The sequence below is a fragment of the Periplaneta americana genome, chromosome 1 (assembly GCF_040183065.1).
Source record: "Periplaneta americana isolate PAMFEO1 chromosome 1, P.americana_PAMFEO1_priV1, whole genome shotgun sequence".
NCBI classification, from domain to species: Eukaryota; Metazoa; Arthropoda; class Insecta; order Blattodea; family Blattidae; genus Periplaneta; species Periplaneta americana.
The window spans coordinates 209,593,298-209,619,941 of NC_091117.1; the positions used below are offsets into that span (position 1 = coordinate 209,593,298).

General features: G+C 35.5%; 2 protein-coding genes across 3 annotated transcripts in view; one reads left to right on the forward strand and one right to left on the reverse strand.

Moving 5' to 3' along the window:
* Nucleotides 1–312: 312 nt before the first annotated feature.
* Dhps (Deoxyhypusine synthase) lies at nt 313–16,767 on the reverse strand. Of its 2 annotated transcripts, none has more exons than XM_069836592.1 (9): nt 16,749–16,767; nt 13,942–14,072; nt 13,481–13,590; nt 9,609–9,773; nt 7,336–7,554; nt 5,993–6,185; nt 5,642–5,745; nt 5,348–5,473; nt 313–2,679 (listed from the first exon to the last, which is right to left on the reverse strand). In XM_069836592.1, coding segments are annotated over exons 1-9 (1,149 nt in total). In that variant the 5' UTR covers nt 16,751–16,767; the 3' UTR covers nt 313–2,580. The 2 variants fall into 2 exon arrangements, with proteins under 2 accessions (XP_069692693.1, XP_069692694.1); XM_069836593.1 differs by lacking the exon at nt 16,749–16,767 and adding an exon at nt 15,796–15,890.
* Nucleotides 15,996–26,644, forward strand: part of LOC138707200 (NF-X1-type zinc finger protein NFXL1) — a 35,908-nt gene continuing 25,259 nt past the window's right edge. The window contains exons 1-5 of the mRNA XM_069836591.1: nt 15,996–16,164; nt 18,382–18,688; nt 19,752–19,891; nt 22,731–22,870; nt 24,701–24,879. Of these exons, the coding sequence (XP_069692692.1) occupies nt 18,433–18,688; nt 19,752–19,891; nt 22,731–22,870; nt 24,701–24,879 (715 nt within the window). The 5' untranslated portion in view covers nt 15,996–16,164; nt 18,382–18,432. The remainder of the gene's footprint in view (nt 16,165–18,381; nt 18,689–19,751; nt 19,892–22,730; nt 22,871–24,700; nt 24,880–26,644) is intronic.

Consider the following 26,644-nt stretch of genomic DNA (forward strand, 5'->3'; position numbering starts at 1 on the left):
ACCATCATGTTTTGTAGTTACGAATTGTGTTATATACAAGACTGTTCGAACTGAGTTACGATTTTTTGTGGCCAAGTAGAAGAACAAATTATTATAAATTGGTGTAAAGATCTAAAAATGTCAATTTCTGTACTTATGTTAGTTTCACAATAAGCCCTCGAATAATTTATTATTCTCATGTAAAGCTGCAAGAACAGTTAACAATCGCTTAACACGTACCAATGTTCAATTGTTTCACTCATTTGTGACTCAAAAGAGGCTTTGATTGTGGCAATACCTACTCTATTTCAACTATCTAAAATAACTACCAAATTTATTATTCTAGTGAAATTGTATTCACATTGATATGTATACTATAATAAAATACAAATAAATTGAATAATTAAAGGAAGAAAATCTCATCTAAATAAGAGGACTCGGGGAAGGATGCAAGAATACTTGTAGCATTACTGTGCTGAATGGCGATACCAATGTGCTGACGTAGATATTGACTGCTTCGAGGGTCCCCAGAAAGCTGCACTAAACTTCTGCCTATTGTGGAGATGATAGCTTTGGCTTCACTACACCATGATCCAAACACTATCTATAAATTTAAATCGTTTAGACAGCAGTGATTTTGATTGCCAACATTAGAACACGATCGTCAGATCTCGACTTACCAAAGTCAAAGTCTCAGAAGTATTGTCTATGAATAGGACTTTTAACAAAGTTAAACTTTACTACGAAACTCGACTTTGGGAAGTCTTCATTCAAAGTCTCGTTTATGAATACTGTCCTAAGTGCCTCCTTCATTCATTTGTGATTGGTTTCTCACGTGGAAACCAACCAATCACTTTCCAACAACAGTAAGGCAATGCCAATGAAAGTAACTGTTAGAGAGCAACAACAAATACAGTGTTTTCTCAGCCTTTAATTCTACGTTCGTGCAGTCATTTGACAAAACAGACGTGGAGGAATAGACGACAATATATTATAATCTGTTTCAGTGGTGTTTGTGACATTCTTAAAACATAAGCAAATACAGTAATTTAATGCTTTTTTTTTTCATCTTACAGTGATGTCAATCAATCTACAAAAGAAAATTAGAGTGACAGGTTTAGTAGAGTTTAAAACAAAGATTGTTCCTGTACAATACTTATATTAATGAACGTTAATAGAGAAGAGCTGCAGTAAATTCAGGAAAAACTTTATAGTGTTACAGTTCCCTGTAAAGTAATTATAGAAAGTGGGCGAAACGAGATTGTTTTAGATAAAATACTACAAGGTAAAAAGTACTTACTGAGAGGAAAGTGTATACGAACAATCCTCACATACTAGAAGAGCTGGAAAACAATATTCAGGGCACTGCTGAAAAGATTCAAGGTTTATCTTCAAAAACAGGGAACTACATCCTCAGCATATTCTGTATAATGGAAGTCTTTATTAAAGTAGTTCTGAAGCAAACCATTTTCACTACATTACCTCCGTAAGTCAAAGTGTCAGCAGTCTGTCAACAGATTTTGTTAAGTATCCTGACTACTAAGTAAAGAGACGCTTTGTATCAGGGGTGATTTCTTAGGGCATGCTATGCTTGCTGTGCAAGCCCAATATTTTCGTAGAATGTGTATTTCTCAAAATGGGATTATGTACATTAAAATTTATTTTGATTTTTGGAATACTGTATAGGCGTAATACCATCCGCAGATTGCACACCGCAAGTACCGCAACGCTTGCTCGTTTCTCGGAGCTACAGGAAAGATGTAGAAATAGCGAGAATATGATGTGCGCGCAAGTGCCTTCCTCCTCTGTCCTAAGTGCGCTATGTGTTGTTTGAAGCTCTGGTCCGAGAGCTACACCAACGACTATTTAACGTTACACAGAGCAGTATTGACAGCGGGAATGTGCTGTGATTTGCGAGTGCAATGTAATTGTATGAGCGGACTGCATGTTTTAGCTGCTGCACGTATTATTAATTCTTAAACATTAATTTGAAGTATTGCAATGAGTTCGGAATTGTGTGTTATTGAAACCTTATTATTAAATCCATTTTCCCGAAGGACTATTCAAGAGAAGACAGACATTATAGAGAATATGTGCACTCGTTCAGTGCATCTCAACACAGCAATTTGCATTGGTTGGCAGGGTCGAAAAAAAAACTAAATAAACTGTTTTGTTGGCCATGTTTGTTATATTATATCGAACTTCTACATCTGATAAGAGAATATGATCCATGACTCATAATGATTTCATAATTATAAAATCAATTATTTAGGCTATGTGGGTCTGATTATTTTTATTAATTATGAATTATTACATCCTCCCATCTTCCCCTATGAATGAAAGAGCAAGCGTAACTTTTGTGACTAGCATTCGCCCCTGCTTTGTATGACCACGAGCAAAGTACTTATGCTTCTCTGCTATTAAAGGAAGATGAAAGAGGATGTAAGTATGTAAAGTGTAGTTTATGGGCTATGGAGAATGTTAACAATTGAATTTCAAAGTACCAGTATTCATATTATGGAAGGAATCACTGACCAAATTCCATGTGTACTTAAAATATGACAACACTTTATTTTCATATGTGCACATATGCCAGGAAGTTCATACATCCGACTCTGCTTTTGCCTTCGTTGCATGATAACGTTTTGCAAATGTTTCTCCCACCAACAGGGGGAACACCAAACTTGCTTCAGCATAAATCTGAAAGAAGAAAATAGAAATTCTTTCACTTAACTATATATCATGAAATGATAATTTTTTTATTTCTTAGAGTGAAGTTCACAGGGTAATGGAGAGAATATGAAATACCTACGGTGTTTTATTTGTCAATGGAAGAATATATCTAACCACACCTTCTTGTGATGATGAATGGAAACGCACATGTGCAACTGAATAATCACTGATAAAAGAGGCCCTCCTTTGTTCTGACGATAATCTCTTTCAAAAGCAGACAAATTAACACATTAAGATTCTTCTATGCTACAGAGAAATAAAAGTCTGCTAAAAAAAAATGAAACTGATGGCTCAAAATTAGGAACAAAATCACCTGGGAATGTTGTTGTTGTTTTCTAATGCCAGGCGTTTGACAATAAAGTCATTTGACCTCTTGCACTCCAATATTTTTCAAAGATATTGTCATGGTTAGCACTGACGCACAGATTTTGAGATGTTCTGAATCCATTTTTTTGATTTGAGTTGCACAATGGACAGTTAGGAGACTGATATATTCCAATTCTATGCAGATGCTTGGTCAAACAGTCATGTTGCCAATCTAAATGCAGCTACAGACGATTTGCGTGGTAAATCGGGAATCAACTGTGGATTATGATGCAGAGAGTTCCATTTTTTCCCATGAGATTGTGTTATCAAATTTTTTATTGTTGGAGTCTAAGTATGAAGATTTAATAAATCTTTTCACAGAGTAATACGTAGATTTAGTAACAGGTCTGTAAGTAGCAATGCTGCCCTTCTTTGCTAAAGCATCCGCATTCTCGTTTCCCAGGATTCCATAATGGGAATCTGTGCTTCAGTGGCTGGTCATGATAATATCTTTGAAAAATATTGGAGTGCAAGAGGTCAAATGACTTTATTGTCAAATGCCTGGGATTAGAAAACAACAACTTTTTGTTGGGAATTGGCATTTGAAAATTCCATAAGCGCTCTCTCGGTTCAATTAGGTTTCTTATTTATTTTTCTATCCTAACTAGCATTTAGAAATTGACATTACTTTATTATTAAGCTATAATTATAATATAATTTTGCACCTTCAGACTATCACCGGCTAGGTCCACTGAAAGAGATACTAAGAGGCCCATTAATCCACCTTGGGCCAAGAACTGAAGATAGCAGTGCATGCATGGATCGATGCTATTTTTTTTTTGTGGGCATACATAATATTATGTAAAAGTGGAACAAGTGCGTTCAAAAGCAAGGCGACTATATTGAAGAGTGATGTATTGTAGGTAAGTTCTACTAGCAGATACAACAAATACAATGTCGATAAATAATCTTTAGATCCATGTATCCTACATTATAGTAACCTTGCTCTAGGAATACTTTGAACACTACATACAAAATGTTTATACAGCCAGTGCTGACATACTGCGGAGAAATTTTAATTACTTCACCTTTCATAAACGAAATAGAATATGTTCAAAACCATGCTCTCAGACTTATTACTGGTGGAATCAAAACAACTCCAATAGATTCTATGAGATTCCTCACTAATATTAACAGCATCAAAATGACAATAGAAGAAAAAGCACTGATTCAATATGAAAAACTTATTAGATTACCAGGAAACAATTGGCATTCATACAGTCCTCTCTGTAGATTGAAAACTCAAAAAAGTTTCATATCCATTGTTCAAGAATTAAAACAGAAAATCAATATCCAGAATTTAAAAGAAAACCTACAAATTAAACCAAACCCTTTAACTCTATTAAATATGGAATATAATCTAAATTTAACAGAAGAAATACTGAAATCAGAAGTAAACACTGAAATACTAAAACAATTGTCTTTAGAGACAATTAATATTAGATACCCTCCACAAAACTGGCTTCATTTATACACTGACGGATCCTTGATCTCCAGAGAACAAGGTGCCGGTGCAGGTGTTATGTGCTGTCTCTTCTCACTTTATAGATCTCTTGGGTATGGAACAACAAGTTTTGATGGAGAAATCATTGCAATAAGTGAAAGTCTCAGGAATCTTCTATGCCACATCAGTAAATTTAGGAATGCAGTTATATTGTCAGACTCCAAAGCAGCTATTCTATCAATAGTCTCTAAACACACACCTTCATCTCAAACAGCAGAAATAACTAAAATGCTCTCTCAATTAATATCACTCAATAAAAGAATTGTATTCCAATGGATACCATTCCATTGTGGAATCCTGGGATCGAGAATGCGGATGCTTTAGCAAAGAAGGGCAGCACTGCTACTTACAGACCTGTTACTAAATCTACGTATTACTCTATGAAAAGATTTATTAAATCTACATACTTAGACTTCAACAAACAAAATTTGATAACACAATCCCAAGGGAAAAAATGGAACTCTCTGCATCAAAATCCACAATTAATTCCCGATTTACCACGAAAATCGTCTGTAGCTGCAACAGGCCATGATTGTTTGGCCAAACACCTGCATAGAATTGGAATATAGCAGTCCCCTAATTGTCCATTGTGCAACTCAAACCAAGAAATGGATTCGGAACACCTCAAAATCTGTGCTTCAGTGGCTGGTCATGATAATATCTTTGAAAAATATTGGAGTGCAAGAGGTCAAATGACTTTATTGTTAAACGCCTGGCATTAAAAAACAACAACAACAACATTATAGTAGCCACACTATCACACACCTTAACTGGAGTTGCATCTTTCTTGATTTTTCCCCAGGAAATAGCTTCATCTGGACGGGCTCCACTGTCACTTCCATCAAATTCTGATGCTGTATTGAGGAAGACTGCATAATCAGCTCCATTTCTCTGTGACGAGAATACAAGAACACTAAATATTCCATTTAATAATAATAATAAGAAAAATATAAACTTTTAATTTGAAAATAAATCATTTTTAACTTCTTAATTTTACAATGAAATCTACTTCATCAAAAAAGGATGTAATCAAAATGGGTACAAAAATCAATTTCTTACCATTAGATTTGCATTACAAATGTGATGTTTAATTACTCCGCCACCAATTATGACCATTCCAGTATTTGCAGCTTTCACTGCCATTGTGTTTAGACGACGCAAATCTATGAACAAAATGTGAATTTACATGAATAGTCTACTTTCATATCTTCAGTGAAATTTAGTGTAATTTAGTTCTGTCTACTCGATCATAAGAACATAATTTGTTTGCTTCTGAGAATCATGCGAATAATTTACAGAAGTCTTATCATTGACTCGCTGGAGTAAACCACCAAGCTTCTTAGGGGGCAAAGTGAATCTTAGGGTCCTAGGAAATTAAGAAGAGCACATTATTTTATGTCGTTTACTTACCTTGAATTATATCTAGCACAAGCCCTGGGTTGCGGTAAGAGTGGAAGTACATCATATCCCCTAAACTGCCATCAGTAAGCGCTGGACTGAATACTGGAATTTTATTTTTCGAAGCCCAATAATAGATGGAACTTGGATCACCAATTTCTTCTCCCAATTTAGCAATCACTTTTGATGGAGTCCAGAGTGTGCCCTGAAGGAGGTAAAGGCTGGTTCACAATAAACCGGAAACGAGAATCGGAACGAAAACGAAAACGGTAAAATTGTAAAAATGTATACATTTAAATGTGAGCATTCACAATCAACGAAAAGCTTGGCGGAGCCCGAGATCGGGAACGGAGAGTTGGCCAAGTTTCAACTTTGGAGTTCACGTTTCCGATCACAGCCCACTAGATTCATTCTATTGCCAACTAAAAGCTATTTTGTCGTCGTATATTTTGTAGCAAGAAGACCGTGACATAACCTATGCATTATTTTGTTCTGTGCTGTGAATCACGGAGCAAATTTTATTTGATGAGATTCTAATATTGAAATCCTCACATTTACGATAAGCGGCGCGCCTCGTATAAAGATGAGAAAATGAAGGAGAATACGTGGCTTTCAATACCTGCATTTTTGAACACCGATCAGAAGCGAATCATATTTTATTATTGTATTGGTTGTATTACACACTACATATTCACGCTTCAATTCAATAACTACTGTTTCTCCTCTAATTATTTTACGTTATGGTAGACTTAAAATAGGTTGTGATAATAAAGATGCATGGGCATATTTATAGTACCGTACCTAATGAAATGTTTCAGTTGAAATTTCGAAGTTGGTTACCCTGTGTTTATGTTGGCTGCCTTGTACTCATGAGAGAACGTCATTGGTCAATTATACACAAATAACATCAGAATGCGTAATGTCGACTTTATATATCGTTATTGACATACATATCGATATGCATAGTCGTTTACGTTCTCGGTTTATTGTGAATCAAAAATATTCATATTCACGTCCTCTGCTTCTCGTTTTCATTCTGGTTCTCGTTCCCGGTTTATTGTGAACCAGCCTTAATGCTTTTAACTTCATAAAGAACGAATATCATTAACATCCAAGAAGCAAAGAACATAATATACTTTCAGAGATAAATATAAAAAAAGAAGTCACTGTGCATGCTGGCATTCAAAATAATAAACATCTGTTATTTCCACAACATCACATGTTTACGTCTGCATCAATGTCTACTATCGAGAGTCAAAGAGAATCTGATCTCTTATTGTTACAAATGTTGTATCTTCTATAAAACACCTTAAACAAGAGACAATAAAATACTTAAAACGCACACAAATAATTACCTTTTCCTTCTGTTCATTTAACATGGCATCTAAATGTGGCATCACCCAATCTTCAAAAAGGCAGTAATTATCATTGGGCACCAGTAGGTTCCCTATTCGATTGATTCCCTTTTCCCTTAGTTTACGTCCTTCTAAGTGGAAATCGCCAATGTAAGTTGGAGCAAGACATTTGATCAAATCTTCTTCCACACCTCCTGCTGTTGTCACAATACAGTCTACCTTCAAAACAGAAGCAGTTCATTCATTCATTCATTTATTTTATTCCATAGATCTTACATGAGCAATGAAGCTTTAAGATGTGGAACATGTCAACATTTTACAATATTACAATTACAGTTTTTACAAAGTTTTATAGTTTTACAATTTAGTAATTTTCTAAAATTTTTACAATGTTGTACAATTTTTTTTTTTTTTTACATTTTGGCGAGATGTAGTGAGATGAAATGAGGTCCGAGGATTCGCCAAAATATTACCCGGCATTTGCCTTTTCGGTGGGGGAAACCTCGGAAAAACCCAACCAGGTAATCAAATCAAAGGGGGTTATCAATCAAAGGTGTTGATGCCAAGGACTCGCCATAGACCATCCGGCTTCAGTCCCACGGCTGTGGAAAACCTCGGAAGAAACCAAAGTCCAAAGGGGGATCCAACCCAAGCCCGAACGCAGCTCCGGAACAGCAGCCCAGCGAGTCTGCCGACTGAGCTACATCGATGGCTCTACTAAAAGTATACAATACATAGCCAATCAGATTATTAAATTTACAAACGCAAACGATCATTCATAAGTTGAGCTATATTATAATACAAAACAATTTAATTAAATTTAAGGTATAAACAATTCAACCAGTTGTGATATACAGAAATTGATAATACATATCATGCAAACTACTTCAAATTACAAACACAAACAATTTATCAGTAGAGCTATATAGATTACTATTCAATTTAAAGCATATACAATTCATCGGCATATCTAATATTTATCTTAGTTTAAGTTATGTTGAAGACAATTGGGCTCAGAACAGTCATTTTTTAGACGCGGGCTCACTTTTATTAAGAAGAAGGAAGAAGATGACGTGGAAGACCAATGACTACTCGGAGAGACAACATTAAATATTCTCTACAAAATTTTATGCTCGACCATGCCGAAATGTAGTAATTATACACCTGGTAGCAGCCCTTTAATGGACCTCATCAAAGTACACCTATTCATTAAAGTTCAGGTGTTCCACCAATCAGAAAACACCATTGTAGCAATATGAAAGCGCAAGTATCGATTATTCTCGGATATGCAATCAAAAGACAACTAGCGAAATGTCACGGAGGCTGGAAATCCAATACTGTCGCAGAAAGTTATGTTCTGTTACTATAATAATTAGCGTTAACTGTAAATAATATTCAAATAAATTCAATTTGTCATCTCGTTTTTCAATGTCTAAATCAATTTCAAGGTCATATCAAGATTAATGTTTATTTTACTCTCTAGATTATATCAAGGTCAATGACATTTGTTTCTCGGAAAAAATCAATACTTTCGCGTCTACGCACATCTCACAATTTACGAGATATTGGACAAGGTCAGTTCCGCTCCCCAGTCAGATAAGAATAACATGAATAGTTATGAATAATTTCAAGTTAGAAATATGGTCGAGCATAAAAAGTCGTATGAAACTTGCCTATAATGGTAATTAAGATGCTCGTATGAAAATTATGAAACGAGCTTGCGCTCGTTTCATAAACATACTCGCGTCTTAATTACTACCATTATAGGCTCGTTGCATAATGTACTATTAATCTATCAGAAGAAGCTGCACAATATAGAAATGCTTGGAGAGACAATTTAAAGTAGCAAATTAGTCTGGGTGAAGAGAAACCTTTGTATTAAGAAAAATCTCTATTAAAAAATAAAATAAAAATATCAGTAACTAATATTACAATTACTCATTCCTTATATAAGAATTGTGTTCAAAAATACTTCGAAATGCATTTCATAAAAATTACACAGTTTCTTAACCATATCATGAATCACGAATAAAAGCATCATCTCTATTTACAGGAAATACTTTACAATTTTTTAATGTATACACAACTAATCTGACTATATTTCTGTCACTACAAAACAACTGTGGAAGGTGATGTGCACAGCAAGGGAGTCTAGGCATGCCACTTGGTCTCAGCCACGTATGTTTGTCTATTCAGCAGTAGGATAAAAACGTTCGATTTATATTGGACCTCCCTTCGTATTTTACGAATCACATGGTAGCGAGTATACTAACCAAACGGTGCTGCACCAGGAAGCGAATAGTGTCACGGACACCTGCTGACACCATATTCGAAGTGTACCCTAAAAAAATTGTACAATTGCTATTTCTTCGGATGAATTCGTCTTCCTCCAGACTATCTTCCATATCTTCAGGCAACTTCTTGGCTCTGCATGTTAACTGGAACATTTAAACAAAATAACACAGTAATTACAATCAATATTATTTAGAATTCAGGACAATCTGAACTTGATTTAAATGATCATGATCTTCTGTTTATATAGAGGGAATTTTCTTTCAGGTTTTAAAATAATTAAGCGCCGAATTCATAGTCAATACTTATTGTAAGGAAACCCTTAAGCAGTTGCTTATAATCATTTCCAATTCATAAATCCCACTGAAGTGAACACTTATTCAAATAAGGTAGCTTGTCAGCTTACTCAAGTGTTTCCTCAAATGCATTGTAATCAGCTGATTCGATATACAATGGATGATGATTATGATTTTGATATATTTATTGAGTTCTATAATGAAAATGAAAATGTGTTTCTGCAAAACAAAACATATATCAGAGATATGGAAAACCCTTTAGAGACGTACAATGACCAACAGTTTAATAGGAGATGCCGTTTCGACAAGAACACTGCTGTGAATATTCTGGTGTCTCTCATTGAAATTTGCAATACAACCATGAGACTTAACGATTTCACTACTGCTGAAAATATTGGTAGCTTTGAGATTTTATGCTACAGCATCATTTCAGATAGGTTTGAGTGGTATTTTTTTTTTTTAAGTATTCACGTCCCAACAAAGTGTTATTTGCATTTTTGTTTGTATTCTACCCAAGGAATAAGCTGTTAAAATTTGCGTAATTATATAACTTCCACTTTGTTTATCACAAAATAGCTGAAAAATAAATTTAAATGATTTCCTTACAGGAACATTTCCGGAGTTTGTATTAAACTCAATTGCAATTTTGTCCCATGTCAATTTCTTCTTTTGGAGAGAACAATTATCGGATTTTTTACTTTCGACGATATCTCTATATTTCATAACTAGTTCTTTTAGCTCACTTCTTTCTTCTTCTGTAAAATGTTTCTCGATATTTTGTATAATTTTTAGTTCTGTAATATTTACTTCTGTATTTGTGTACGATAATAATGCAGTTTTATCAATTTGAAGGCGCTGGAAAACAACTGAATGTACGAAAGCGCTCACGTCCAGCCATGTTGTCATATTTCTTTCGATGTCAAGGGAATGCTCAGTGCATAAGGAAGAGTAGCATCTCTGCAATATGATCTGAATTGTTTCCTCATTTTATAAGTGACGACTATGAATTCGATCCTAAGTCTTCTATATCCCACAACAGGGTAATAATAAGGATGTTTAAAAAATAACCACTCTTTAACAACCTGTCTTAATTTTAAGCATTCAGAAACTTGCAAATAAGTGGATGTAAGTGAGACGTGTGTGTGTATAAGCTGTATATGTTATACAGTGGTGTTTATGGTAAAAGGTAAAAGGTAAAGGTATCCCAGTAACATGCCATGAAGGCACTTGAGGGGCATGGAGGTAGAGCCCCATGCTTTCCATGACCTCGGCACTAGAATGAGGTGGTGTGGTCGGCACCACGCTCTGACCGCCTTTTACCCCCGGGAAAGACCCGGTACTCAATTTTATAGGAGGCTGAGTGAACCTCGGGGCCGTTCTGAAAGTTTGGCAACGAGAAAAAATCCTGTCACCACCTGGGATCGAACCCCGGACCTTTCAGTCCGTAGCCAGCTGCTCTACCAACTGAGCTACCCGGCCGCCAGTGGTGTTTATGGACCTTGTAAAAATAGTGCTGTTGAATGTTTTGTAAAGTAGTAGATAGTAATATAATAATTTCAACTATCTAAATAGTTTTTGCAGACTTTTCCAGTACATTGTGCACTAAATACCCAAAGAATACAAAAATTTCAATTATATAACTTTTCGTTTTCTGTTTTGTCTCTTTTTGTTTGTATTTTAATTAGTTGTATTAGAAGGTAGTGTAAAATAGACAGTCTCTTTCATATTCCTGTTGGTTTCAATACGAATTTTCAGTGGAAGATGATTTGAGGAATAAAAATTTAAATGCTTTATTTTAAATTAGATGGCATTTTTATCCATACAGGTTGCTGGTTTCAGAATGAGAATGGGAATGAGATATATTCTATGCACATAGTTAAACATTTCCCCACCTGGTGCATTGCTGGATGCATGGAGTAATTAGTTATGCTTTTCGCCACTTGGTGTGCTGCTAGATGCATGGAGTATTATCCTTAAGGGGAGAGGATGGTATTTTTTGGTGAAAAATGAATAAATTAAAAAAAAAATCTTTAAAATACTCTGGATATGTGTGGAATGCATAGCATAACATTTTGTGGGTATTTGTGCCCTTATCGGATGTTGAGTCGCCATTTTTAAACTTCCTGCGTTATGGATTTTTAAATCACTCGCCCACTTTTATTGTTGTTTCCAGTAAATTAAATTTTCAAAAAATTTTTTTTCTTTAAAATACCCTTTGATATGTGTGGAATGCATTGCATAACATTTTGTGGGTATTTGTGCCCTTATCGGATGTTGAGTCGCCATTTTTAAACTTCCTGCGTTGTGGATTTTTAAATCACTCTCCCACTTTTATTGTTGTTTCCAGTAAATTAAATTTTCAAAATTTTTTTTTTCTTTAAAATACCCTTTGATATGTGTGGAATGCATTGCATAACATTTTGTCGGTATTTGTGCCCTTATCGGATGTTGAGTCGCCATTTTTAAACTTCCTGCGTTATGGATTTTTAAATCATTCACCCACTTTTATTGTTGTTTCCAGTAAATTAAATTTTCAAAAATTTTTTTTTCTTTAAAATACCCTTTGATATGTGTGGAATGCATTGCATAACATTTTGTGGGTATTTGTGCCCTTATCGGATGTTGAGACGTCATTTTTAAACTTCCTGCGCTATGGATTTTTAAATTGCATGCCTGCTTTTATCGGTTTCCAGTAACTTAATTTTTTTTTGCTACATTGCCAGACAAAAATGGATATAATTTCTGAACTATTAAAGATGCATGCATAAAATTTAAAACACACATTCTTTAGACTATTAGGAAACTTTTCTCTGTAACAGAATTTTGTTAATTGATTGCATTTTAAAAATACTCCGTTTGTTTGCAAGAAAGAAAATCAGAAAATTGTTATTAAATTTTAATTGTTTATTTTACAAACATAGGGACTAATATCAAAATTCTGTTACAGACAGTTTGTAGAAGATGCTTTTGCAAATATATTGCAGAAAACTGTTTGAATCTATCATTAAAAACGGTTTAGATATATCGGTTTTAGTACAATCCTGCATTGGGTATATTTTTTTCAAATTTGGGCCCCCAAATAATTTTTTTTCAAAGTATTTGAGGGGCTTAGAACAAAAAGCAGGTAAGTGACGGAAACCTAGTTTTGAGTAAATTACAGTTAAAGTTCTACATGCAATGAAATATTATACACTAGTTTGGTGAAATGATGCCCATATAGCAGCACTGCACAGTGCGATCACTTACCTGATTTTATCCCAAAGAAACATCCTTTTGGGCTATCACAACACGCACTTACCTAATTTTTTTTTAATAATGTCACTTACCTGCTTTTTGTTCTAAGCCCCTCATTTATATTTGGTTGAGTTGCCACAGCTATGAGCTCTCTACATACAAAAAATTAATATTTCACACCAAATAGGAAAAATGTTTAAAAAATACCATCCTCTCCCCTTAAAACAATAGGTGGCAGCAAGATCAATGTGTACATTAGTGCCTCTAGTGGAGTTTTGCATCCTATTACATATTCATCCATGCTTATATAGTAAGTGACATACCATTTTATTAATTTCTTCAATGGCTAATCCAAAATTTGTTGCTTGAAATCCTGAATAACGATAGGTCTCAAGTAGTGCTTTGTAATTTACTCCTTGGTTCCAGTCATATCCTGCAATGTAACAAGCATGTGACAGATTGACTAGGTATTATAATATGTTCAAACTTCATTAACACACATTGTTGTGAACGTTATTAATACCTATGTACTCATTTTATACTATGGTTTCCCCTAAAGTTCATGTAATGAAGATGCAAACAAAACTAACACATGGAACAAGGGTTGTTTGGTTTGTGTCTGAAACCTTTGGATCTGTTCAATGAAGACTTATTAGAAATCTTCTACTATAAAGTGTGAAGAATTCCACTTCTGAGATATAAGCACCCATAGCGGAATTTGTTTCAGTCAATGCCAAAATCTAGACGTGAATGATGACTAACAATGTTCCCATGTGAGACTTACCTTTTACAGAGGGTGTTCCTACAGGTAATGGGACACTTTCTACAAGAACAGCAGCTTTTGCCTTTTCTGGAACATCTGATTCTTTCCTCTCTGTTTCAACGTCTGGTGAAGACATGATGAAGATCCTCTGCCTAGAAAAAAAATACACAAATACACATCAAACAACATTCTTAAATGTAAATATGGTTATTGTTTAGAACGACATATCCACGATTTTCATATTAAAAAAAAAAAACCTGAATTTTAGGCCTGTTTTTGAAAAAGAAAGAGAATAAAATTATCAGAAACACGTGTTTTCAACAACTATTTTCACCCTAGAAGGTTATGTTCTGTTACTATAATAATTAGCGTTAATTGTAAATAATATTCAAATAAATTCAATTTGTCATCTCGTTTTTCAAAGTCTAAATCAATTTCCAGGTTATATCAAGATTAATGTTCATTTTACTCTCTAGATTATATCAAGGTCACTGTGGTAACAAAAACATAACACAGCATAACCTAACCTGACCTACGCTTAAAATTGAGATTAAAAAAAAGTGTCATTTTTTTTAGGTGCTTGTGAAGTGAAAAATATCTGAAAATAAGAGTTTCCGAAATTTTCTGTCACTTCATTTTTTAAAAGCAAGTCTAAATTAAGAGGTTTTCCAGGAAAGAAAAAAAATGAAAAAAAAAAAAAAAATTCTGTAAATATTGCCAAGAATATTGAAGGGAAGGTTACAACTACTTCAGTTAATATATTCATGGGGAGAGGGGAGAGGGGGAGGGCGAGGGGGGAATGGAAAAAAAAAACACACTCTCTCTCACTCTCTCCCCCTCCCCCTCTCTCTCTCGCGCGCGCGCGCGCGTGTGTTTGTGAAGCAAGGTGGAACAGACATCTCATTTTCTTCCTTACTGATAACAATGAAATAGCGAGTCTTCATAAAGTCGAATCAGCAATAGGTTAGGTTAGTTTGGGTTTTTCGTATGCCTTGGAAGAAATGGCACTTCTTAGGCAACTGTGAGTATATGCAAGGCATACCAAAAGTCTAAACTAATCTAACATGTCAATGATTCGACCTTATGAAAACTCACTTTTTCTCTCTGATCAGCAAGGCAATGCAGGGAAATGAGATGTATGTGCTGCATCTACCTGCAATCTACCCCTTCTACCTCGACGGAGCTATACGGCTACCCCCACTTTCGCAGCAGCTTTCCACCCTTATTTTGGTGCGAAATTGGTGTCGGCATTCAATTTTTATTTTGCTTACAGTTTACAGACTAGAAGCTAAGTACCTGTAAATAAATTTACACCTTAACGCGGTAACGCAATTGTAAATAAATACCGTCCCGAGTTCTGAGATAAGGTTAGAAGGTTTGGTGAGGGAATAGCTATCTCCTGTACAAAAGATTGGGTTAGCTTGGCTTTTAATTGCGGCAAATGTTTTACACCGGTAAAAAGCAAGTCGAGAAAGTGTGCTTGGAAGGTTTCAGGGCGAATATAACCTAACCTATCTTCCCAAGAATGAGAGGTAGTCTAGTCTAGCTGGATGGAAATCACACAGGAAGAAAAAGAGAAATAGTGAATGCGAACGGTATCGCTAAAGTGAATAATTACGAAAATAAATCCTTTAGATTTGAACTTCCTCACCCATTAAAAATTAAGGTGCATCGCAAATTAAAAAAAAAAAAAAAACGGCGAATCTACACATCCTGTAGCCAATTCAGTCAATCGATTGCAAGCATTTAGTTGACAGTAAAGAGCATGATTTAGAATGGAATTCAATAACGCCAGTTCTGTTCATATGACCCCCATTCGCGTTAGATACAATCGTTTTTATATGTTCTTATATTTATAAGCACCGCTTCACTCACTTCTACAACAACCTCAACGCCACAAGCTCCCTGCCATCCCAGCTGACTGTCAACTCTAGCTGAGCCGCTGTAGTCAACCTTGCAGCTTGATTTCATGCACCGCACGCTGGATCGCATCCAGCTTTGATGCGATCCAGCGGGCGGTGATTTCATGCTACTTCCATTGTACTATACTCTTTGGTGTATGCTGTAGACCTAGGATCGATTACAGAACAATCGAGTGTGAAAATAATCCACATCACGAATGAGTTTGCTATGTATTGTCATTGGTCTCATACGTCAGTCATACAATTCATGAGTATTTCAAAAACAAGTGTTGTGTGACCATGTGTAGCTGTACAGAATGATAAACTGGAATGATGGTCATTGGTAAGAAACATGGGCTAAACTAGCGCTGAAGTAGTTCTCTTCGTGTATATACGAATGTGTGACAGGTTAGGTTTGATTAGTTTAAGCTTTTGCCTTGCATCTACGATCAAAATTCCTTATGAATTCGATTTTCACTTTAGAAATCACCAGAACTACCTCAGCGCTAGTTTAACCGAAATATGAATTGTGGTTCTTCTTGTGACAGTCTTTATTCAATGCATGTCTGCCTCCAGACTAGCCGGCCCGGGTTCGATTACCGGCGGGGTCAGAAATTTTCTTGTAAAATTTATACCTCGGGACTAGGAGAGATGGTGGTGCACAACTTCTAATCACTAAATTGTGCACCAATATGCCTGGGTTAAATCCCAAATCTCTCCGCAGTGGGTTAATCCCAACTATCTCCGCAGTGCATATGAAGGGAGGGCCATATGTCACTGTTGATAGTGATTCGTCTGTCGGATGCGGATGTTAAGCCTGGCGGCCCCTTGCTATTCGACAGGAGTTAGGATACTTGCCGGCACCGGGTTTCCCCTTCTCTCTTCCTCACCATCATCATCCTCACTCATTCCCTACATTACACTTACATGACCACTCTAGTGCACGACGTAATTCTTCATAGAGACACATCATGCATAACGTGGCCTGCCGAAGTGGTATGCAATTTGAAAATGGTTATAGTCCTGCCATCTATCCGTAGTATGCGGAAACTGAATCACGTAAAGTGAAGTGGGTAGGCATTGGACACACACACACACACACACTTATTGAACTACTGTACAGATTTTTAACCATAGCAACTTGACATGGCATTTTAATCTCCTTCATCGACTGTGACGTAATATATAACAGAGACTGAGGTAAACTTGCCCCAAAAAGAATGGGACGCTGTAACATTCAAGATAAAAGACACTGCACTTGATTGAAGACCGAGAGTATAAATCACTGCTTACGTAACATACAAGCTGGCGCATAGCGCTTAAAATAGGGCTCTCAACTGGTTCCCCGTAACGCCAATTCCGCCACTAGAGCAGTGTTTAATTCTAGGAGTCTGTAGCAGAACACATGAATGACAGTATCTTTATTTGTCACCTCCATGGCATCAGTGTCCATCCATGGAACTCTGTTATCCATGGGGGTGATTTCCAGGAATGTGACAAACCTTTTATTTCCCTGCAATATTTCTAACCTATAAATAACCTAACCGTGAGATTTTAAATAAATAAAGAAAAATACATAAAATAAAACTTAGTCCTAAAGAAATTTCAAATAAATTAAAGTTGTTGAAAACATGGAGGTGACAATCAATAAAAGTACGCCTTGTTTTCCCTAGGTCTTTTTGTTAAAAACAAGAATAAATAATTCGTTACTTTCTATCACAAAGATCCTCAGACAAAACAGAAGATTCGTACTTCATCCACCATGGAGGTGACGCTCCCTCCATGGATGCAGTTTTATAGATTTGCAAAAATAAAATAGGTTTATGTTTCTTTCTGATCTATTTAAAATAATAATAGATAAGGTATTTTGATTTATTTACAATAGTTAAATATTAACTTCCTTTACAGGAAGATATGCAGTAACCCAGTTTTATTTGTAAGATCGGGCAGTGGACATTCCCCATATGTTTTAATTAATATTAAATAAATTCTGTTAAAAATTTATAAATTATTACTCTCTAGGTCTTGATAATAGCAATTCACTTGAGAACGTATAATAAAAAGAAAACTATACTTTTTATAGAATAAAAAACAGAAGAAACAAAAACGCGAACCCAAATTTCTACTTAATTTCAGAACTACCCATATGTGGAATGGGAACCTGTTCTGGTACTTGATGTCCCACATGATGCGAACCACAAACTGCTCCTTTTTTATTTTATTTTTTTTTTTGTAATTTATGTAATATTCGTGAACTTCAAAAGGTTGGAAAGATAAAGTTTTTCGGAATCTTTACTTTATCAACAATCAGAGAAACTGTAATTGGTGTAGACTACAGTATTTAATTCTGTAATACACTAAAAATTAGTCAGAAATTTTTTATTTTCCATTTTACTTTCGGAATTCCGAAATGGCAGATACAAATACAAGTTCCCACTCAAAAATGAAAACCAAATAAGTCATGAAATATATTTGTTAACTGAAATATTCAGTGAAGTTAATGATGCACGCTATCTAATTAGTTATGTTTTCTTACTTATGCAATATGTTACTGTTTCAGATGTTACACAATTTGGCCTTGTAAACCTATAGCATTCTGCTAAAGTCCAGAATGAATGACTCACATCGAGGAAGTGGACGTGGAAATAATCCCTGGAATCGGGGCAGTAATCCCTGGAACCGAGGAGGAGGGAGGGGCGGATTTAATCAAAATAATGTGACAAAGAAGAAACCAAGCCAAGAGACGCGAGCTCAAAATAAGTTTCAAGAAGCACAGGCTCGTCTCCAGGCTTCAGTTCAGAAGCATATAAAGCATGAGTATGATTCCTCATCAGAAGAAGAAGAACTAGAGAGTGACAACATTCTCGGTAATATTAATGAGCATTCATTCATTCATTCATAGTTTTCTGCTCAAGGGCAGGTCCTTCACTATAAATCCAGCATTCTCCAATCTTACCTATTTTCCACCTTCCTCTTAGTCTCCGCATATGATCCATATATCTTAATGTCTCTTAATGTATAGAGGGAACAGTGACCTAAAATTACGTTCCCCCCCTCCCCCCCCGGACGTACTTATAAATGCGTTCTCTTTATATGTGGCAAGCTACTGAATTTCAGAATTAACTAAATGTCTGACCACCAACGTCCCCTTTGACAGCAGTATTCCTTAGGCAATGTTGCGCTCCTGTGATTCATGGGAACTGTGAAGCCGCTGAAGGCCATATGCAGGAGGTTTACCGTGGAGAATAGATAACCTTATAACTGATGCAGAATCATTAAATAACCGATAAAAAAAGACTAGCATAAGTTGATTAATTTAATCTATGTAAAATTCTCAAGAGTCAGTTACTGTTCCCTAGGGACGTCGCTAGGGGAGTGCGAAAGGGTGCGCAAGCACCCCATAAAAAATCGGAGCACCCCTTTCCGCACCCCAAAGGACAACTTATTAACAAAATACTAGGCATAAATTATTTTGAAGAGCAAAAACAAACAATTTCTTGGATGTGAAAAAACTACGTCCTATAGTGTATCGTAATGGATGTGATGAGCAATAAAAATAATAATAATAATAATAAAAATAATAATAATAATAATAAAAATAATAATAATAATAAACAGATGTATAGTACCTATGTGCGCAAGCGCATGAAAGAACATTTTGGATTTTTTATGTACCACATTTTTACAGCTCGCACCCCCCTTGCTCTGATCCTGGCGACGTCACTGCTGTTCCCCAAGAACTTTAACTCGACTCCATCCAATATTCATACAGATTACAGAAGAATCATTCATTCTGCCATCTTGCATTAGCGAACAGTAACTGTTACATACCTCATTTCCCCTTCTCTCACAATTCATTATAGTTGCTGTTCTGTTTTGGTACTGAAAGAAGAAATGCATTTTAGTCGTGTTACTTAATGTATTTTCTAGGCACTGTACTTCAGTTGTATTCTCAAGTTGGGGGCAAGAGTGAAGACTTGGGACGCACACAAAGATTCTTAGAAGATGCATTTCAGTCTGGTGCAGCAAATTGCCTTATCTGCATTGCATCTGTAAAGAGAAATGATGCTGTAAGTAAGAATTTTATGCAGAGAATGTTTTAAATGAAATACACCTTTGACAACGATTTTAAATATTTTACCCACTTATTTTATTTTTTTACAAAGAACAGTAAATTTGAAAGCTATGGTATTGTTAGTGATATTCCGATATAGTTGAGTGCAAAATGATAGACAGAGAAAAGGAAGCTATTCTGAAACAAAATCTAAAAATTAATTTTAGGAATATGGTAAGTTTAATGAGACAGTGAAAAGAAAGCTATTCTGAGGAAAGTCCAAAACTTAGATTAGAAATATGTTAAATTTGTGAAATAGATGTATTTTAAGGCATTTGAAAGTTTAGAAGAAATAATTAAAAATAAATATTATAATTTCTGCTTAAATAAGATGATTCAGTTCAATAAGGCATTACATTACATTTAAGACCGTTATTAATATAGGAGTGTTTAAATTGTAATTGCTTTTACATAGGGTGCTGATGAATATATTATATTTATACACAAAATAAATCTTTGTAGTGTTCATTAATTTTTTTTTTTGCATAGATTTAAAGACATTTTCTTTTTTATTTAAAATATTTGGGTTGTTAAAAATGTATTATTGTTTCAAGTGGCCTATATGCTGCATGCAATACTTCCTGGAGTGAAAGTGTTTTCTTTGCTTCTCTTGGTCATTCACCGGGTCCACATCTGTGGAGTAACGATTAGTGCATCTGGCCGCGAAATCAGGTGGCCCAGGTTCGATTCCCAGTTGGGGCAAGTTACCTGGTTGAGGTTTTTTCCGGGGTTTTCCCTCAACCCAATATGAGTAAATGCTGGGTAACTTTCGGTGCTGGACCCCGGACTCATTTCACTGGCATTATCACCTTCAAATCATTCAGACGCTAAATAACCTAAGATGTTGATAAAGCGTCGTAAAATAACCTAGTAAAATAATAAAAAAAAAAATTCACCGATGCTCCTCTCTCCCCTCTTCCTTCGTCTTCTTTGAGAAATTTCATCATTGCAAATATTTTTCCACTTACTACGAATAATTTAGCATATAGAAGAATGCAATATAAGCAAAACTAAGTCAATACAATGCAACTGTACTTTTTACTTTGACTGATTTATTGAAATTCGCTGAGTGTAATGCTGTTCTAAACTTTTTTCTATAACGTAGTTACGTGCCTTTTATGTACCTAAATACAATATGATCATTGCATGATCTTGTATCAGAATATTCGCATTGTTCTTTAATTCTTTAAATTAAGTTCCTAAATTAGAGCTTATCAATTTTCCAGAAGTTCTTGTGACGAAATTTGTGGTATAAATTCCAGAGTAGTTAGAACAATTTTCTTCGGTTTTGGTGGAGATGGATAGAAGCAATGATGACTCTATGGCCAGATCCAGGGTCTTCAATTATTTTTTTCTTGGTTTCGTGATGGATATCTGATGTTACTAGTAATAAGTCTGGATTTGTACCAGAACCAGAATAATGTATGAAAGTAGGGGGATCTTCTTTTCTGTAGACAAGTTCTGCAGTTGTAATATTTAGGAGGTCCATGATCATTTTTCCAGGTTGGTTTACATTGTCGTAGCCCCAAAGTTGGGAGTGGGCGTTAAAGTCACCAATTATGATAGTTTCAGGTTGTATATCAAACAAAGTTAGATCAAGAGGATTATTAGGTGGGTTATAGGCACTGTAGATTTTGAAATGTTGTTGATTTTTCCATACTTCAATTCTTATTAGTTCCAATTTATCTTCATTATCCATTTCTTTTATGACTTGAAAATTTGTAATTAATTTCTTTGATATATCTGCGAGAATTTCACTACAGATCTGTCTACCTTTGGGTAACAGTTTCATATTAAAACCTTTAAAATCAAGATATTTTAATTGGTCAGCATTAAGGTTTGCTTCTTGAATAAGGAAGATATCTACATTATTATCTGAGAGTATATTATACAACAGTTAAGAACAATTTTAGGCAATATATTTTTATATACCGGTACCAGGAATATACAGTAAAACTCCGTTTTAATGTTCCTGTTTTTAAGGAATAACCTGTTAAGTCTCAGGCAAATTGCCATAAGAATAATGTAATTAATTCTCGCTTTTAAGGAAACCTGGTTTAAGAATACTTTTCAAACGTTTTTGTAATAAAGAAGCTCGAAATATCGACTTGACTTTCAATAATCAATAGTACCGGCATATTAGATAGCGCATTTCAATTGATAGCAATGTGGCGCCACGCGGCAGCATTATTCTTTATCATTCTTAATGGTCTAGCTTTGCGTTGCTTTCACAGAGTGGTTGCTTTGCTTGCTTTGTTCTCTCAAGTAGTATGAATCCTGTTTCCAAGTTTTTTTTTTTTTTTTGTTTATGTTGTTTATGCATCGTTATAATGGGGATTAAATGGAAAAAATTAACTATGGGACAAAGAGAAAATAGTAAGGGATGTCAAGATTAATCCTCAAATAACACTATCACATGTGGCAAAAAAAAAAGCATGTTTTGCCAACTACTTCATTATGGAGAGTAATGAAGAAGAAAGAAGAAATTTTCAGTGCCGAGCTTCAGTGTGGTTTAGGTTTAACCAAAGAGAAAAACTTTCTGTCACACAATTTAGAAAATATTATAATGAAATTTATTGTAAATAATAATTGTAGGTCTAATTAAATGGTTATAAAAAGTTTGATATATAACACACACGTTAGTACTACTTCTTTAGCCTTTCCTTCCCATTTTATGCAAACCTCCTTTTAAGGAAAACCCCTATTTAAGAAAAAAAAATATTCGTTAAGAAGGGGTTCTACTGTAGTTTTCTGAAACAATAACTATTGATTAAACAAGGATTCTTTTTGTGCAGATATGGAACTGTGTGGAGTGTTACTGCTTCTTCCATATACCCTGCATCCAGCGCTGGGCAAAAGACAGTGTGGCACACCAGAAGCAAGCTCTTGAGGAGCAGCCACGAGGGACAGTAGTGCCCACCTTCAAATGGGCCTGGTAAAACTTTAATTTCGTATATTAAGCACCTTTTTATAATATAAGGTCATTTGGAATAAATTAAATACTGTCATTTTGGTACCAGATGAAAATATTGTTCCTGATAGGGAGAAGAATAAGTGCTGAAATATAGTGTATGCTTTCATTTACAGTTTGCAGATTTTGTAGCACTGAGAAGTTGATATAAAGCAATGACTGTTATACATTATCGAAAGATTACATTTTAGGTACAGTTTTAAGTTCGTCACGAAAACTTTGGACTGCTGTGGACACTGAAAGAGAGAGAACAATAAAATTGATTCATGTAAACTTGATAGACAGTACCTTTTATTTCACTTCAAGAATCTCACTTAATGTACTAAAATACTGTATTGGCTTTAATTTACTATAATGTCTTCTTGCATAAAAACATTATGTGAAAACCGCACTTTACGACATCTATGAAAACAAACATCTACAACTCAAAATTTTCTCGGGCTTCCAGCCAGGTCATAAGTTGGTGATCCACCGACGTTCCGAGGATGTTCATCTTCCTCATCTTCAGGGTTAAATGATATCTAGGGGTACCCAGCTCCTTAATTTATAGTGTCAGAGGGAGGAGTCAGCCGAGGAGCTGTGCTGATTGGCTCTTATTAGTGTGGACTGCGGCCGACATGTCGTCTTGCTTTGTGCTTTTCGGCTGATTGACCGCGGGTCTCACAATGGGCTCGGCAGACGAGTTCTTATGTGTCCTCCGCTGATGATGGCCCGTCATCTGGACATTGAGAAATTTAATATCCGGTGCCCATGCCGCACTTAGTTGGAGACCCGAGTCTCGATTCAGGTTACCATGTTCCACCACTATGGCCAGGGTTTCCTTTACTCTTCTATCCCAGTAGCCCGAACACTTCGCCAGGACCTCGGTGTTATTAAAATTAGCCCTATGGCTTTTTTCAATACAGTGTTCAGCCAATCTGGATTTTTCGGGCTGCATTAATCTGATGCTTCTTTGATGTTCCGAAAGACGCGTAGTTATTGTGCGTCCCATCTGTCCAATGTAAGCCGCCTCACATTCATACGGAATGCAGTAGATCCCTGGTACTCTGAGGCCTAGATCGTCTTTTACTGATCTGACCTTACTCCTAATTTGATGATGAGGAAGATGAACATCCTCGAAACGTCGGTGGATCACCAACTTATGACCTGGCTGGAAGCCCGAGAAAATTTTGAATTATCATGTCGCCAGGAAAACTTCAGTAGTTATATCAAATATCATGTTATCATTCCTTTTGCTGAAGTCTTGTGAATGTTTTCAGCTAACTGTATAAAAATAAATGTTTCAGATAATTTTACACATCTCATCTTAGGACTCTGTTTTAAGTAATGTCCTTATTAATTTCCTTTTTATGAAAAGAAAACAAATTAAAACCAGGTGCCTTGCAGATTTTATGGTTGATTAGAAATAATTTAATTATAAAAAACTACAAAAGTTCAAACTGGTAATCACACACTTTTCACAGAAACAGAATAACACTATGTATTTTTTTACCCTATACAATCACTTTACACTATGCGACTTTTCGGTATGATACGTTACAACATGTCCAAACAGCTGTCTGTTAAAATCGAATTGTAACATGTAAAGACACTTTTGGTGTATGTCATACAGTCTAATGAGATTCGTCCAAAATAGAAAATTCATAGTAGACCATCATCAAACAAGAGCCTGTTGTAATGTGTAAAGATGATTCAGACTGCAGTATGATCAGAAAATAAACAAAAATTATGTACTTATTACAACTTTGTTGTGAGATATTCAACTAAAATTCCTATGTGTAATTCTGGTTTCAGTCCTAAATGTCGTCACGATTATGAGCAGAATGACACTCCGCAGAGATACTACTGTTTCTGTGGTCGGACACAAGATCCTCCATTCCATCCCTGGCTTGTACCACATTCGTGTGGGGAAGCTTGTGGTAAAGCTCTCCAGCCACTCTGTGGGCATAATTGTCTACTTTTATGTCATCCTGGTAATTGCTGCTTATTTGATTATGTACAATATTTAGTTTCTACAGTATGGTAACACCACTTTATACACCGTATTTTCTCGAATACCCCATGCCCCACTTTTATTGGCTGAAGAAAATTAACTTGCAAACTAGCAAAGGAATAAAGGAATTGACAGATGGCAGACAGAATGGAGTAACACTGCAAAAGCAGCAAAGTGCAAAGCATTCTTCCTGTCGCAAAGCAGCGGTTAAAACTGAAATTTCCAGTTACTCCAGAGCAGCACTGATGACAAGCCATGGGAAAACCAAGTCATATCTACACAACCCATCTTCTGTTTGTAACCAGGGAGCTTAAACTATAGACCATTTGATTTACGAGTGGAAATGCTTAAAAAGATAAGCGACATTATGAGTAATAGGATTACTATCAAAGGAGGAATGTGGCCTCTAATCAAAGATGAACTAGTAAACAAATCCATTTTGAATCTTGCGCACACTACTTTTAACACTTGAATATAAGTAATTGATTAACTAGTGGACTTACTCGTGTTAATTATGTAAGTCTGTGCGGCTTACAGCTGTTTCGGTGCTTCATCACACCATCCTCAGAGCCTGCTAGATATTGGACAGACAGGCAGATCATTCCAAACACGCTACAAAAAACACATTAAAGCAATAACCAGAGGACACAATACATCTACATACGCCGATCACACAACCAATGCTAACCATACAGACAATAACATAAATGCGGACATGGAAATCCTACACATACAACCCAAGAACCAAAACCTCAACACACTAGAACAATACGAAATATACAAACACACTAAAACACACCCAGATCAAATTCTCAACACACAGATCAATTTCAGTACACATACACTATTTGACTCCACTTTTCAACACCTTTCAACAATCAAACACACCCACATAACAGGCAGAGAAGCTCGAGATGACGCCGAGATCTAGTAGGCTCTGAGGGTGGTGCGATGGAGCACCGAAACAGCTGTAAGCCGCACAGACTTACATAATTAACATGAGTAAGTCCGCTAGTTAATCAATTACTAATAAACAAATATTTGAGACTGTTCATAAGATTTATAAAAGCCATAGACCTTGATAAACTATAGTTCAAAACACGAACACAATATCCTGTAAAAATATTACTACACTTATTTAAATGAATTGTAATCTGATTTAAATGCATATTCCAAGCATGTAATATTACTGGAAAATAATGGAGCGTGGGGGGGGGGGGGGGAGAATACAAAAATTAAACTTTCAGCAAAAGTATTCACGATAAATTAAAAGCAATTAAATACAAATACAGTTCAGTTAACAATAAATTTTATCCTGCAACAGGACGCATTTCAGACTTCAAACCTACCCTATGCACACGCACTGCATGCATGTCAGTTGTCCTGCTCAATCGGCCATTTACATGGTATTCTGCAATATATCAGTAAATTAACTACCTTTATTTTGTATGAGACTGTATGGTTTGTTATAATAAATACTTGTCACTACTATTAACTTCATTCTGGGATGTTTTCATCATCACCATCATTGTCGTCGCCTGGGCTGTCTTCCTCACTTCTCCATACACTGATTTCTTCTTACTTGTTGTTTACATTTTATTATTATTATCTTATTCAATTTTGTGTGTACTTTGTAAATTTGTAGTGTTTCTATAACGCAGTTTTTACTCCTGGTTGAGTGTTAGAGAAGGCCGTATGGCCTTAACTCTGCCAGGTTAAATAAATCATTATTATTATTATTATTA

Excerpts from the sequence above, each read along its gene's own strand:
- Dhps (XM_069836592.1), bottom strand. Across the intron at positions 9,774-13,480 it reads TTGAAGAAATTAATAAAATG|TTAACATGCAGAGCCAAGAA; the intron begins GTATGTCACTTA and ends TAAATGTTCCAG. Across the intron at positions 5,474-5,641 it reads TTTGTAATGCAAATCTAATG|AGAAATGGAGCTGATTATGC; the intron begins GTAAGAAATTGA and ends TTCTCGTCACAG.